The 14870-nt window shown below is 44.7% G+C and overlaps 1 protein-coding gene across 1 annotated transcript; it reads right to left on the bottom strand.

Annotated features, from left to right (window-relative positions):
* Positions 1-530: 530 nt before the first annotated feature.
* On the bottom strand, positions 531-14579 carry LOC137528120 (ly-6/neurotoxin-like protein 1). Its single transcript, XM_068249405.1, has 3 exons — positions 14508-14579; positions 14290-14400; positions 531-877 (listed from the first exon to the last, which is right to left on the bottom strand). The coding sequence occupies exons 1-3, from the start codon at positions 14554-14556 to the stop codon at positions 684-686; spliced, it is 354 nt and encodes a 117-aa protein (XP_068105506.1). The 5' UTR covers positions 14557-14579; the 3' UTR covers positions 531-683.
* Positions 14580-14870: the final 291 nt, after the last annotated feature.

The following is a 14870-nucleotide window of genomic DNA, read 5'->3' as shown; positions in this document are numbered from 1 at the left end:
ACTTCTGAGAGGCAAGGAGGGGGGGTTTAATACATAAACGACTGAATTTTCTAACTGGAACACTTAATAGGCTGCCACTTAGAGGCAACAAAACATTCAATTAGGGATAAATGATATGCAAAAAGTAGTTTATGCAAATATATGCAGCTTGAAAATGGACTAGTCAAGTCCCACCCAGGTTTAAATTGATTGGTCCTCTTTCAAACGGAATATATTTACATAAACTGAGGTATTGCCATTGATCACCCCTATATCAGATCTACTTAGTAAATATTTAAATAAAACCATGGGTTCTAAAAACAAACAAAAAAAAAAAAACACCCAGACTATATATAAATATAAATTTTATTTACCTATAAAATTGAGCATTTTATCAAATCAAAAAGATAGAGAGAAAATGCAGTGCTACATGAATCAGTCTGATAAAGACCTCATATTCAGAAAACGCAGCTTATGGCCACCATCTCCACGTATGACTGGAATGGCATTAAGCATGTGACAATACAGTTGACACCATAGGGCACAGGAAGTTTGAAGGAAGATGAAGCCACTGGTTGAAGACGATGTCTGGATGCTAGTCATTGTTCTTCAGAATCAGCACTTAGTCATAGACTTAACATCTGGATTTTGTACATTGAGCTTAGTGCCGAGACAGTCCTGTACTGAAGACTATTGCCAGCAGCTTACAGTGCCTTTAGGAGCCACAAGAGGGCCAACCCCAGGCCAAGAGACAAGGAGACTTTCAGGGAATTACCAGCGTTGCACAGATCTGTATCACAACAGGAAATGGTGTAGTCAAAGCTGAAGACGCCATCTTTTGTGCTATTACTTGTACAGGTTGTGGCACAGCCCTGTTTGCGGAACAGGGGCATAGACCCTTTAAAACAAAAAACAAAAAAAATGTAAATACACAAGTGTGTACAAATAAATATAGAAAAGACATTGACCTTCTGGAGTGGGTACACAGATTGGCAACTAGATTAGAGGGATGGAAGATCTCACTTATCAAGAAAGGTTGGACAAACTGGGCTTAATTTAGCTTGGGGAAGAAAAAAAAAAAAAAAAAACACACGACTGAGAGGTGGCCTGATTAACACATTTATAAATACAAAAGCTTGGCAGGTGAGCCTTTTGTCCCTAAGGTTGTACAATAGACAACGGGACACGATGTGTGTGCAGAACGTTTTTTTGTTTCAAAGTTTATTGAAATTTTACATTTTAACAAGGGGAAGAAAAGACAATGGTACATCACATAAACTGCAATAAACAGAACATGGTGACATTGTGTGATGGCAAACGATAGCACAATGAAAACCGATAAAACAGGGAATGCTTAAGCTGGCGTAGTGTGTATCCCAGAGGGCAATGCCCAGCTATCTGGGGTATGTCATACATTACAGAAATAAGGAGACCCGGTGTAAGACTGGGACACATTGAGACCTCTTGGGGCTCGTCGTCCAGCGATAGACGAGCCACCTAGGAAAAAAAGAGGTCGCAGATGATTGCACTGCAGATAAGTCAGGAAGAAGGATGGGAGGGGAAGAAGAGAAGATGAAAGAAGAAGAAAGAAAAGAGAACAAGGAGAAAGAGGGTAATCTCACCCTATAACCTCAATAGAGAACTATCCATGGCTGAGTGTTCTAGTTGGATCCAGGGGTCCCATATGCGCTCAAATTTTTTAAGGGTATCTTTTAGGATGCTAGTTAATTTTTCATTGATCATGAAAAAATTGAGTCTAGATCTTACTTCGCTAATGGTAACCGATGGTTTCTTCCAATTAGCAGCAATAGACATAATGGCTGCCAAAAAGACAAAAGAGGCTAATTTATTTGGGAGCGTGGTCAGTGATTCCACTTTCTCCTGTAGAAGAGCCTGCCAAGGGTCCTTAGGGATGGTTTTATGAAACAGACGAGTGTAACCGATAAACTTGGCACCAGAATCTAGTGAGCCGTGGGCAGGTCCACCATGTGTGTAGCATGTCTCCCACAGTCCTGCAACCACGGAAGCAAAAGGGATTGGCTGAAGGAAACACTTTAGCTACTCTGGCAGGGACTAAGTACCACCGGGTCATCACCTTGTAAGCCGCTTCAACTGCGTGCAAGTTGGAAGAACATCTGGGTATCCTACTCCAAATGCTCAGCCAATTTTCCCTTTCCTTTGTACCTGGGAGGTCTGCTTCCCATTTAGTGGTGTAGGCGTGAGTGATAGTGCGGGTAGGGCGGGTGAAAGAGGTATAGATTGTAGAGATGAGCCCCTTGGAGTCGGGCCGCTGGAGGCAAATGTTTTCGTATGGGGTGGCGTTGTATGGGGAATATGTGTGTTGGATTAGGGATTGTATCCAATGTTTAATTTGCATGTAGCGGAAGAATTCCCTGGCAGGTGCCTGAAAATTCTCCTGCAGGGTGGGCCAGGAATAAACCCCCCTAGGGGTGAGAAAATGTGTGACTGTTTTGAGGCCCTTCTCGTCCCACCATCTAAAGGCTGCTGGATTTTCATAACCCGGGATGAACAGGGGAAGGGGATTATTAGTGAGCGGCAGTAGTGGGAGGTCGGAGGACATGAGGTTGGCCGAGTATCGGACCGAATCCCAGACCTCAAGGCTATGCTGCATGGGGGGGCTAAGGGAAGAAGGTCTCAACTTGTGAGGTAGCCAGAGAAGGGTGCCTGGGAGTTGGGGTGCGCTGTCGGGTATTTCAAGAAAGACCCATAGCGGGGTGTCCCGGGTTTGGAATACTCTAGTAAGTTGGGTGATGGTTGCTGCTCGGTAATAGGAGCTAATCTGTGGGACCCTGAGGCCACCATCCAGTTTATGTGCAAAGAGGGTAGTTTTGTTAACTCTGGGGTGTTTGCGACCCCAAATAAAAGATTGTATTCTGCTCTGGAAGATGCGCAGGTAATGATTAGGTACTTTGATGGGAAGGGTGCGGAAGTAGTAAAGAAGTTTGGGGAGAAAGGTCATCTTGATGGAGTTGATTCTGCCTAGCCAAGAAAGGGGAAGAGAGGACCAGGTGTCTGTGAGTGATGAGAGGGATTTTAATAAGGGAGGGTAATTGGCCACAAAGAGGGAAGCATAATTAGGGGTTAAGGTAGTACCCAGGTATGGCAGGGATTGGACCCATTTGAAAGGGCAAAATTCCTGAAGTTGCGTGGCAAGTTGAGGGGATAGGGAGATGCCTAGTGCTTTGGATTTTGTTACATTAATGGTCAGGCCGGAGATACGGGAGAATAGGTTAAACGCTTGGAGAGCATTAGGGATCGAAATGTGAGGTTGCGTCAGGAAAAGCAAGGTGTCATCCGCAAACATTAGAAGTTTGTGTGAAATGCCCGCCCTTTCGACCCCTCTGATAATATTATCTCGAAGGAAGCATGCAAAGGGTTCTAGAGCCAAAATAAATAACAGGGGGGAAAGTGGGCAGCCTTGACGTGTCCCTCTTTGTATCGGGAAAGGTGCTGAGCTGTGGCCCGTGTGCAGAAAGTTTTTGCCATTTAGAAAGGGGTCCTTCGTAGTGAGTGGTTAAGGGCCCGTTTCCATTAGAGTGAATCTGCATGCGTTTTCTGCATACAGATTTGCATAACCAATGGACCGGTTTCCACTTGTCAGAAAGTCTGTGCGGTGGGCAGGGGGGGGGATCCAAACAGCAGAGCCATCAGAATTTGTACTGCAAGGCTAGTGTGTGATTTGCCTGTAATGTAATAAACAAAAAACTGAAAAAAATAAAAACCACGCGTTTGAATTTGTGTACATTTTCACTTAAAATCAATGTAAAATCACACAGACACTGACAGTTAATTCGCATACTTACAGATGCAAATTTTAATGTTTTTGCGTTAAAATTTGCATACAAATGCATACGAATTCGCATCCGTGTGAGAAGGTTGTCAGCAAAGGAATCGCACTAGTGGAAACGGGCCCTAAATCTGCAACATTTTACCTCAGGAAGTACTTATCGCAAACTATATTTGCATTTAAAGGGGGTTTGGATGCTTTCCTTCCATTGAAGGGCATCCACGGCTAGAATTAGGCAATTCCCTGAAGAGTTGATCCAGGGATTTATTTGACTGCTATCTGGAGTCAGGAAGGCCTTGTAAGGTTTTTTGCCTTCCCGTCTCAACCAAACAAACTATGCAACAAGTATTAAAAAAAAAAAGTTTGTGCTTTTCATTTGTGCGTTAACTGTTCAACTCTTTATCAAGCCATCACAATGGAAAGCACCACCTCCTGGTTTTACTTTTTTGTACAGCCACCACTTCTAGTAACTGCAGAGAGCAGTTCAAAATAGCTCATCTCTGGCTAATGGCAAATCATTTCTGGCTGAAGCTCTGGAGGCATTAAATGATACCACAACTGAAGAAAGTGCGATGGCTAGGGAGGGAAAATTAGATACTCTTGTTCCCTGCCGGTCTCCTCCAATAGATGCCGGTGTCCGGGCAACTCTGACCTCTAACCCGGACATACCACGCTGCACAGCATGTCCGTTCACCACTTCTGTTGGCGTATTTTCAGCAGAAGCAAGTTCACTCCCCTGGCTCCTTCTGTGGAGTACAAGATGCTATGGAGGAGCCAGGGAAAAAAGGGCGCACAGCTCTAGTGGACTAAAAGGGCGCCGCCATAGACTGCAATACAAAATATCGGCTATCGGGCGCCCGACAGGAAAAAAGGGCGCCCGAGAAAAAGCGGTTACAAGGAACGTTTTATCAAAAGTTTTCATTTATACAAAAAGGGTTATAACCAACATAGTTTACAAGATCGTTTTGACTGTGTGTTATACTTATTTCTCCGTTTTTAAATATAGCTTACAGGACTGTTACAAGTAAATGTTAGTTTACAGTACTATTAACAGATTAAGTTTTATAAGAAATATTTACAAGTTTGTTTATAAGTTCGTTTTGATGTGTTACTTATTTTTTCGTTTTTAAATTTCGTTTATAGGAGCGCTTACAGGACTGTAACAAGTAAATGTTTGTTTACACTACTTTAACATTTAAAAGTCGTTTACATATGTATAATGCTTAAATACCAGAGTATAAATACCGTTTTGCACCTTATGGTATTAGAAATACATCATACTTGGTATTAACTTTGTTTTTTACACTTCTAATGCGTTAATTAGCAAAATATAGTTTTTAATATTAGTTATTCAGTGCAGTTTCTAGGCTAAAATGCACCCAGGGCAAGGGTGTAAAAATTGCACCCCCCCCCCCCTGGAGCAAGGTATGGGTGCCCGCAGTATAGGTTAGCCAGGTCTAGTTGCACTTAGTATAGGTCCCCCCAGTATAGGTAGCCAGGCATAGGTGAGCCAGTATAGTTGCCCCCCCGCTATAGGTTAGCCAGGTAGGTGCCACCAGTATAGGTAGCTAGTATAGTTGCCCCTAGTATAGGTTAGAAAGGCAGGCGCCCCCATTATAAGTTAGATAGGTAGGTGCCCCAGTACAGGTTAGCTAGGTGGGTGCCTCTAATCGAGGTAGCCAGAATAGTTGCCCCCAGCATAGGCTAGCTAGGTAGGTGCCCCCAATACAGGTTAGCATAGGTAGCTGCCACCCAGCATAGGTTAGATCAGGTAGCTGCCCCCCAGCGTAGGTTAGATTAGGTAGGTGCCCCTCGGAAAGGTTAGATAGGTAGCTGTCCCCTATAATGGAGGGGGGAGCCGGAGCCATGGGGAGGGCAGCCCGACCTCCCCCTCAGAAGTATAGTGAGCAAGCAGGAAGCGCTGTTTACAACTCACCTGTCACCTCCCTGCGTTCCAAGCGCCGCTCTCTCGCCAGTCTTTTCCTCTGTATACATGCTGATACAAATGCTGCTTACGGCTAAACAGGAAGCAGCGTGTGTACGCATGTATACAGAGAGGAGACCGAGAGAGCAGCGCTTGGAGCCAGGGAGGTGAGTTGTAAAAAGCACTTCCTGCTTGCTCACTATACTTCTGAGGGGGGAGCACGGAGGGTGGCCCGGGAGAGGGAGGGAGAGGTCGGGCTGCCCTCCCCGTGGCTCCGGCTCCCCCCTCCATTACAGCGCCCCCTCTCCCAACAGCGCCCTGGGCGGCGGCACGCCCCTAGAAACGGGCATGCTGTTATTTTAAGATTTTTTTTAATGCTTACGTGATATATAATTTTATGTATCTATATATAATAGACTAAGTGCCTCAACCTTCAAACAAGAAGAAGTACTTTGCATGACAAAATTTATGCGTGATCAAACACCAAGTTTAAGGCCTCTTTTCCACGGACTGTTGAGCTGTGTGCGCAGCAAGCAGTTACCAGGCAGCAGCAAGCAGTTACCAGGCAGCAGCAAGCAGTTGTGAGAGTTTGAGAGCCATTTCACTGCCTATTCACAGTCCATGGAAAAGAGGCCTTACCCTAGCAAGTCTGACATTGCAAATCTGGCCTAATTGGATATTCATGAGGCAATGCTCATGCAAATGCATGCACAAACCAATACCACAAAGCAGTCACCCTGCTACATGCTACATTAGCACTATCCGGCTTAGTGCACACCAGAGCGGTTCGGCAGCGTTTTGCGATCCACTTGCGGCTGCGGATACGCTTGGGTAATGTATTTCAATGGGCTGGTGCACACCAGAGCGGGAGGCGTTTTGCTGAAACGCATACTCCCGAGGTGAGGCATTTTTTTTGGATTTCGGATGCGTTTCTGCCTCAATGTTAAGTATAGGAAAAACGCAAACCGCTCTGAAAAACGGCAGAGTTTTGCAGGCGTTTTTGTTACAGAAGCTGTTCAGTAACAGCTTTACTGTAACAATATATGAAATCTACTACACCAAAAACGCTTTATAAAACCACAAAATGCTAGGTGAAATGCTACAGAAAAAGAAAAAAGCGTTTCAAAATCTGCTAGCATTTTGCGGATCTGCTAGCAGTTTTTGGTGTGCTCCAGGCCTCCAGGAGCGCCATGGGGAGGATTCCCAATGCCCCCTTTTTATACAACTGGGGGGGACCGCAGGGTCCCAGGCTCTCTCCCTGCCTAGAAACCACAGCGGCACCCCGGAGGGGGAGGCTGGGTGGCGTGGACGACCCCCCCCCCCCCCCCCTCCAAGTTTGGCCAGCGCCGGGGAGAGCTGTCTGCACCCACCTCCCAATATTAAAAACAGGCACTTACCTTAACGTCCATTGCGTTCTGCTACATGCGCAATAATTTGGGGGCACCACATGAGAAAGGAAAGAAGCATGGGTCACCCCGAGCTTTAGAGCTCAGGGCTGGCTCACATACAGCACTCCAGAGGGGAGGGGGGAGGGAGGACAGGCGCACTCACTCCAGGGTTCACACCACCGGAGCAAGCCATCCACCACCTGCCTCCAAAGGATACAAACTGCACAAAATGCTTTCCATGAGAAAATTAATGCGCATGTAGCAGAACCCAATGGACGTTAAGGTAAGTGGCTGTTTTTAATATTAGGAGGTGGATGCGGACGGCTCTCCCCAGCACTGGCCACGCTTGGGGGGCGGCTGCGCCACCCAGCCTCCCACTCCAGGGTGCCGCTGTGGTTCCCAGGCAGCGAGAGAGCACTTTGCAGTATTGGTTTTTTGACCCTGCATAGTTTGACATGCGAAAGCAAATGCATATTTGCATGAGCATTGCCTCATGAATAGCCAATTAGGCCGGATTTGCAAAGCCAGACTTGCTAGGGTTAAACTTGGTGTTTGAGCACGCATACATTTTCTCATGGAAAGCCTACTTCTTGCTTCAAGGTTGAGGCACGTACTCTGATAGATAGATGCGGCGTATGCTACGACGCGGGTTGGCTAGTTTATAATATTAACCACTTCAGCCTACAGGGTTGAAATTTTTTTGCATCTGAGCAACTTTCACCTTCCATTCATTTGCTAATAACTATCACTACTCGGCACAATGAATGGATCTCTCTTGTTTTTTCCGCCACCAATTAGGCTTTCTGTGGGTGATACATTTTGCTGAGAATTAATTTACTGTAAATCCATTTTAACAGGAATATTAAGAAAGAAATTGAAAAAAATTATTCCTCAGCTTTTGGCCATTATAGTTTGAAATTAATACATGCTACCATAATTAAAACCCATGTACTTTATTTACCAATTTGTCCCACTTATTACACCATTTAAATTATGTCCCTATCACAATGTATGGGGCCGATATTCAATTTGGAAATAAAGGTGTATTTTTTCAATTTGCGTCCATCACCATTTAGAAGTCGATAATTTAATAAACCATATTGATATACTCCTTTGACATGATTTAAAAAAAAGTTCAGACCCTTCGGTAACTTTTTATTTTAACTTTTTTTTTTACTATTAAAACTTGTATGTGGGTATTTGGCGTGGGAGGTAAACAGGGGATTTTTAATGTTTAAAAATGTATTTAATTCAAAGTTTTTGGTGCAGTTTGCCATTTGGCCACAGTCCAAAAGTCCTGGGAGCGATCGATCTCGCTCCCAGTAAGAAAGAAGACCAGAGCTCAGAAAAGCCGCAGCGTCTGAAAAGACGCTGTCGGCCTTTCTCCATGGGGGGGCCCGGGGGCTAACGGCCAGCAGCGGGGGGGCCCGCGGGAGCACGCGCGACCCCGCAGGAGTGCGCACAGCCTAACTGGACAAAAATTTTCGTCCAGTTAGGCTGAAGTGGTTAATATTGTATACATCATTTTAAGACTATTTGATGTATTACAAATATACAAATTATTGGTTAGGCACTACCGGGGGGGGGGGTCTAGGGGTTAGGGATAGGTATAGGGAGGGTTATGTACAGTGGAGGAAATAATTATTTGACCCCTCACTGATTTTGTAAGTTTGTCCAATGGCAAAGAAATGAAGTCTCAGAACAGTATCATTTCAATGGTAGGTTTATTTTAACAGTGGCAGATAACACATCAAAAGGAAAATCGAAAAAATAACCTTAAATAAAAGATAGCAACTGATTTGCATTTCATTGAGTGAAATAAGTTTTTGAACCCCTACCAACCATTAAGAGTTCTGGCTCCCACAGAGTGGTTAGACACTTCTACTCAATAAGTCACCCTCATTAAGGACACCTGTCTTAACTAGACACCTGTCCACAGAATCAAGCAGACTCCAAACTCTCCAACATGGGAAAGACCAAAGAGCTGTCCAAGGATGTCAGAGACAAAATTGTAGACCTGCACAAGGCTGGAATGGGCTACAAAACCATTAGGAAGAAGCTGGGAGAGAAGGTGACAACTGTTGGTGCGATTGCTCGAAAATGGAAGGAGCACAAAATGACCATCAATCGACCTCGCTCTGGGGCTCCACGCAAGATCTCACCTCGTGGGGTGTCAATGGTTCTGAGAAAGGTGAAAAAGCATCCTAGAACTACATGGGAGGAGTTAGTGAATGACCTCAAATTAGCAGGGACCACAGTCACCAAGAAAACCATTGGAAACACATTACATCGCAATGGATTAAAATCCTGCAGGGCTCCCAAGGTCCCCCTGCTCAAGAAGGCACATGTGCAGGCCCGTCTGAAGTTTGCCAATGAACACCTGAATGATTCTGTGAGTGACTGGGAGAAGGTGCTGTGGTCTGATGAGACCAAAATAGAGCTCTTTGGCATTAACTCAACTCGCTGTGTTTGGAGGAAGAAAAATGCTGCCTATGACCCCCAAAACACCGTCCCCACCGTCAAGCATGGGGGTGAAAACATTTTGCTTTGGGGGTGTTTTTCTGCTAAGGGCACAGGACAACTTAATCGCATTAACGGGAAAATGGACGGAGCCATGTATCGTGAAATCCTGAACGACAACCTCCTTCCCTCTGCCAGGAAACTGAAAATGGGTCGTGGATGGGTGTTCCAGCACGACAATGACCCAAAACATACAGCAAAGGCAACAAAGGAGTGGCTCAAGAAGAAGCACATTAAGGTCTTGGAGTGGCCTAGTCAGTCTCCGGAATTTAATCCAATAGAAAACCTATGGAGGGAGCTCAAGCTCAGAGTTGCACAGAGACAGCCTCGAAACCTTAGAGATTTAGAGATGATCATCAATTACAAGAAAAGTTTGACCTCTGTGCTTGCAAACAAGGGTTTTTCCACTAAGTATTAAGTCTTTTATTGTTAGAGGGTTCAAAAACTTATTTCACTCAATGAAATGCAAATCAGTTGCTATCTTTTATTTAAGGTTATTTTTTCGATTTTCCTTTTGATGTGCTATCTGCCACTGTTAAAATAAACCTACCATTGAAATGATACTGTTCTGAGACTTTTCATTTCTTTGTCATTGGACAAACTTACAAAATCAGTGAGGGGTCAAATAATTATTTCCTCCACTGTATAGTTACAGTGCAATATACAGCACTATGGGGCAATTAGGTTTAGGCACCACCAGGGGGATGGTTAGTGTTAGGTACAGAGAGGGCTGTGTATGTGTAAGGTTAGATATAGTTACAGCACAATATGTGTAATATATACAATTACATTATGTGTATTAATACAAAGGGGGGTCTAGGTGTTAGGGATAGGGAGAAGGAGAGATCTGTGTGAGCTTACAGTTAGGTATAATTGCTGTGAAATACCTTTAAAATCTACTATTCTATTACTATGCTTAAAGTGGACACAAACCAAACATTTATTTAATTCAAAATATGTAGTTGCACCACTCAGACACATACAAAGATAAATAAACACTCCTTCAAGCCTATAAGCATTTCAGTGCATGCTTTTCACCTTCCTCTTTGCATAGCTAGGGTTATACAGGTGGCAGCCATTAGCAATTCCTCCTTTGCTGGACTCCAACTCCACCAGTTTGCCGGATTATTTGCCGGCAATATGGAAGGGAGGGGCTTCTCCAATGAATGTAAAATATTTTATATTTGTCATCATGCAGCTGAAAAAAGGCTGCTATTTATTATAATTTAGAAAATAGATTTTATTTCTGAAATCTTGTGTTTTTAATTTGGGTCCACTTTAATAGCAGAGTAAATATCGTTTTATTATAGACGCTATTTGAAGTTTTAATACACTGTTATACACGCCATTTCACGTTCCATTCAACAATATGTTTATGTTATACACGTGATTTGACGTTTTACTACAGAATACGGGTATAGACGGTATTTTGCCGTTTAATATACGTTCATTACAGCGATACAGCACTATATTTTTGTTTACAATGCAACTAAGGGAAAACATTGTTTTACATTATAACTTATAAATTTGGCTACATCTCGCGCCCTTTTTCAATATACGCAGAGCCAGGGGAGTGAACTTGCTTCTGCCAAAATTACACCCCGGCAGAAGCGGTGAAGGACATACTGCGCATGTGCGGGTTAGAGGTCAGGAGAGTCACCCGGACACCAGCATCTATTGAAGACAGGCGGCTGACAGCGGGAAACGAGAGGCGGTAATTTACACAATTTCCCCCCCAGCCACCGCACCTTTTATTTTTTCAGTTGTGGTTTCCTTTAAAGGAGTCATCAGGGAAACATTGATAAAATAAGTGCTACTTACCAGGGGCTTCCTCCAACCCCAAGCTCCCAGCATGTCCCTCGCCGCAGCTCACTCCTGATCCCCGGCGATGACGTCAGACCGACCTCAAGGTCAGCCTGTAATGCGTGAGCAACCACCACCAGGGCCGGAGAGGACTGCGCAGGCGCAGAACTACTGCGCAGTTTGCTCTGGCCCACGTGGCAGTGATTGACAGAGCCGCTCACGCAGGCGCAGTAAAGGCAGACCTCCTGGTCGGCCTGACATCACCGGGGACTGGGAGCGAGCTGCGGCGAGGGACATGCTGGGAGCTTGGGGCTGGAGGATGCCCCCGGTAAGTAGCACTTTTATCCATGTTTTCCTGATGACTCCTTTAACCTCCTGGCAGTAACCCCGATGAGCCCTAGGCTCGCTACATGATTTAAAAAAAATACAAAAAAAAGGCTGCGCTGCCCCCTGGTGGTTTTTAATAGACCGCCAGGAGCGTTAAGCTCCAATCTACCCCCCCCCCCCTCTTCCTTTTCTGCTGAAGTGACTCAGCTGTTGCCCCAGGGCAGTGATCTGCAAATGTGGCTCTCCACCTGTAAAGGAACTGAAAGTCCCACAATGCATTTGCCTTTATGAATCATGACTGTGGCTGTCAGATTCCTGCAATGCATTGTGGAACTTGTAGTTCCTTAAAGGGATACTGTAAGGGGGGGGGGGGGGGTCGGGGGAAAATGAGCTGAACTTACCCAGGGCTTCTAATGGTCCCCCGCAGACATCCTGTGTTGGCGCAGCCACTCACCGATGCTCCGGCCCCGCCTCCGGTTCACTTCTGGAATTTCTGACTTGAAAGTCAGAAAACCACTGCGCCTGCACGCCCGTGTCCTCGCTCCCACTGATGTCACCAGGAGTGTACTGCGCAGACAGACCATACTGGGCCTGCGCTGTGCGCTCTTGACGACATCAGCGGGATCGAGGACACGGCAACGCAGGCGCAGTGTTTTTCAGACTTTAAAGTCTGAAATTCCAGAAGTGAACCGGAGGCGGGGCCGGAGCATCGGTGAGTGGCTGCGCCAACACAGGATGTCTGCGGGGGACCATTAGAAGCCCCGGGTAAGTTCAACTCATTTTCCCCTGACCCCCCTACAGTATCCCTTTAACAGCAGGAGAGCCAAGTTTGCAGACCACTGCCCCAGGGTGATGAGTGCAGAAACAGGAGCAGAGCGTCTGTCTTTGTCAATTAGACAGAGATAAGCCACCTTGAGCTGCCGTCTGAAAATATATACACATAAGTGTGGGATTGCTTTCAAGTGTTCTTTTATGTAACAAAGTAGTTAGTGAAATTTTAGTTAGGCTTGAGGCACTGGAGAATTTTTTTGGTTTGTTTAGTTTTAAAAATCATCCCATTGACTAAAAAACAAAAAAAAAAAAACCACAGTAACCGTGGCAAAACGGTCAGGACTTGAAAAAATGATTGGTTTTTTGCCACGATTTTAATATGAGCAAAGAAGCTTTAAAAACACCAAAACAACCCAAAAAGATGCTCTCTGGTGTGACAGGACCCTTAGGGCCCTTTTCCACTTGCATCGATTGCAATGCTTAATTTCAAACCGCTAGCAATTTTTAAAGGCATTTTCCACTACTGTGATTTGATCAAAGCGCAATTGCACTGCAAAGTGATTTTTACAGCTATTTTGCTATGCAATGCATAGCAAAATCATGGAAAAAAAAACAGGGAGTTGCTGAATCGCAATTGCTAGCGTTTAGCGCAAGTGCTAGTGGAAGAGGGCCTTTAGGGCCAGTTTACACCAAAAAAGCGCTAACATAATCGCAAACGCTCAGTGACTTTCTAATCATGCCTAGGGATTTTTGGAGAGCTTTGGTGTAGCAGTATTTACTTTGTAGAGCTGTAACAGAACAGCTTCTGTAACAAAAATGCTTGGAAAAAATAAATCGCTCTGATCTAGTGCTTCATTGCAATTTTCCACTTTCCTATACTTCATATGGAGGCTGAATTGCCTCAGAAATCAGCAGAAAAGCTGCAGGACCTGCATGGGGGAGGGGGGGGGAACAAAAAAACAAACAAAAAAAACAAAAACACATTGCTCTGGTGAGTTCCACCCCAAATACATTAGCAAGAGCAAGCGTTTAGGAGCGCTCTAGGGGTGCACCAGCCCCTACTGAAATTTTAGTTCTAGGAGTAGAATACCACTTTAAAAAGAGGCACTTGTGACAGAATGTAGTAAATTCAAGTCAGGACACCCACTTTTATGGTAATTTGTCTCATTTCAGCATCAGAAATCCTTCCTATATCTATGTACCCCACCCTCCATGATGCATAGCTAGGCTGAATCCCCCCCCATGACCTTCAAGTTAAGATCACAAAGCAGGCATTTTGAACTGGAAAATCAGAAACTTACAAGTCGGAGCAACTATTAAAGAGGAGCTCCAGTGAAAAATGTAATTAAAAAAAAAGTGTGTTTTAACTTGTACAATAATTAAGTGTAAAGGATGTAGTCCAGTGCTTGCCCATTGTAAAATATTTCCTCTCCCTGATTTACATTGACATTTATCACATGGTGACATTTTTACTGCTGGCAGGTGTCAGTGGAAGGAGATGCTGCTTTTTTTTGGACAGTTTATTTCCCATAATGCAACAAGGCTCCCACAGTGTGATGTCAGTACCTCAGTGCTGTGAGACTGACATCACACTGTGGGAGGGGTTTCACCACAGCCATACAGAGACCCCTGATGATCCGTTTGTGAAAAGGAAATTATTTCACGGGAAAGGGGGTATCAGCAACTGACTGGGATGAAGTTCAATTCTTGGTTACAGTTTCTCTAAGATCTAGTGTTCTGACATAGCAAGAGCCATTTTCTGTGGTTACCTATGGAGGCCTTTGTCACGGAACAGTTGCCGCTGCAGGTGGCGGTGGAAGAGGTAGTGAAGCAGATGGAGAGCGCACGGAAGTCGCAGGACTTACAATTCAAAGCGGAGGCTGCAAAAAACAGAGTGTAATGAGTATGACAGCCAGCGGCACAGCTATAGAGCCACGGGCCCCAGTGCAAATATATCACTGGCGCTGCAACACACGTCAAGGCTTACCTAGTGCAATCAGTCCAACCGCTACACCGAGACACAGGAGGAGCTTCATAGTCCTATCCGCTCAATATTATCTAGGAAAAGAAAAAAACACCACTTTACTACTTTCTCATAGTTCAAGTTTTGGCAAATTCACATTTTAATGCCCAAAACCTCAAAATACTCAGGAGACAACAGCTGGGATGGGTGCAGTCACACCTGCAGCAAGAGTAGAGTACCAGGAGAAAGTGGCAGCTGGTCAGTTGTACAATCTTTAGCAAAAAAGGTGACCTTTCATTTCTCAATATTTTACCCAAATCAGCAGGTAAAGCACTAGTTTTTAAAAGCTTTTTTTTATTATTTAAGCCAACAGATGTAGCAAATCAG

The sequence above is a fragment of the Hyperolius riggenbachi genome, chromosome 8 (assembly GCF_040937935.1).
Source record: "Hyperolius riggenbachi isolate aHypRig1 chromosome 8, aHypRig1.pri, whole genome shotgun sequence".
In the NCBI taxonomy this organism is placed as follows: Eukaryota; Metazoa; Chordata; class Amphibia; order Anura; family Hyperoliidae; genus Hyperolius; species Hyperolius riggenbachi.
The sequence above is the reverse complement of the archived record's forward strand: the minus strand, read 5'-3'. Positions and strand labels throughout refer to the sequence as shown.

Excerpts from the sequence above, each read along its gene's own strand:
- LOC137528120 (XM_068249405.1), bottom strand. The coding sequence starts at position 14,556 with ATGAAGCTCCTCCTGTGTCTCGGTGTAGCGGTTGGACTGATTGCACTA. Across the intron at positions 14,401-14,507 it reads GGTTGGACTGATTGCACTAG|CCTCCGCTTTGAATTGTAAG; the intron begins GTAAGCCTTGAC and ends TGTTTTTTGCAG. Across the intron at positions 878-14,289 it reads CGTGACAAAGGCCTCCATAG|GGTCTATGCCCCTGTTCCGC; the intron begins GTAACCACAGAA and ends TTTGTTTTAAAG.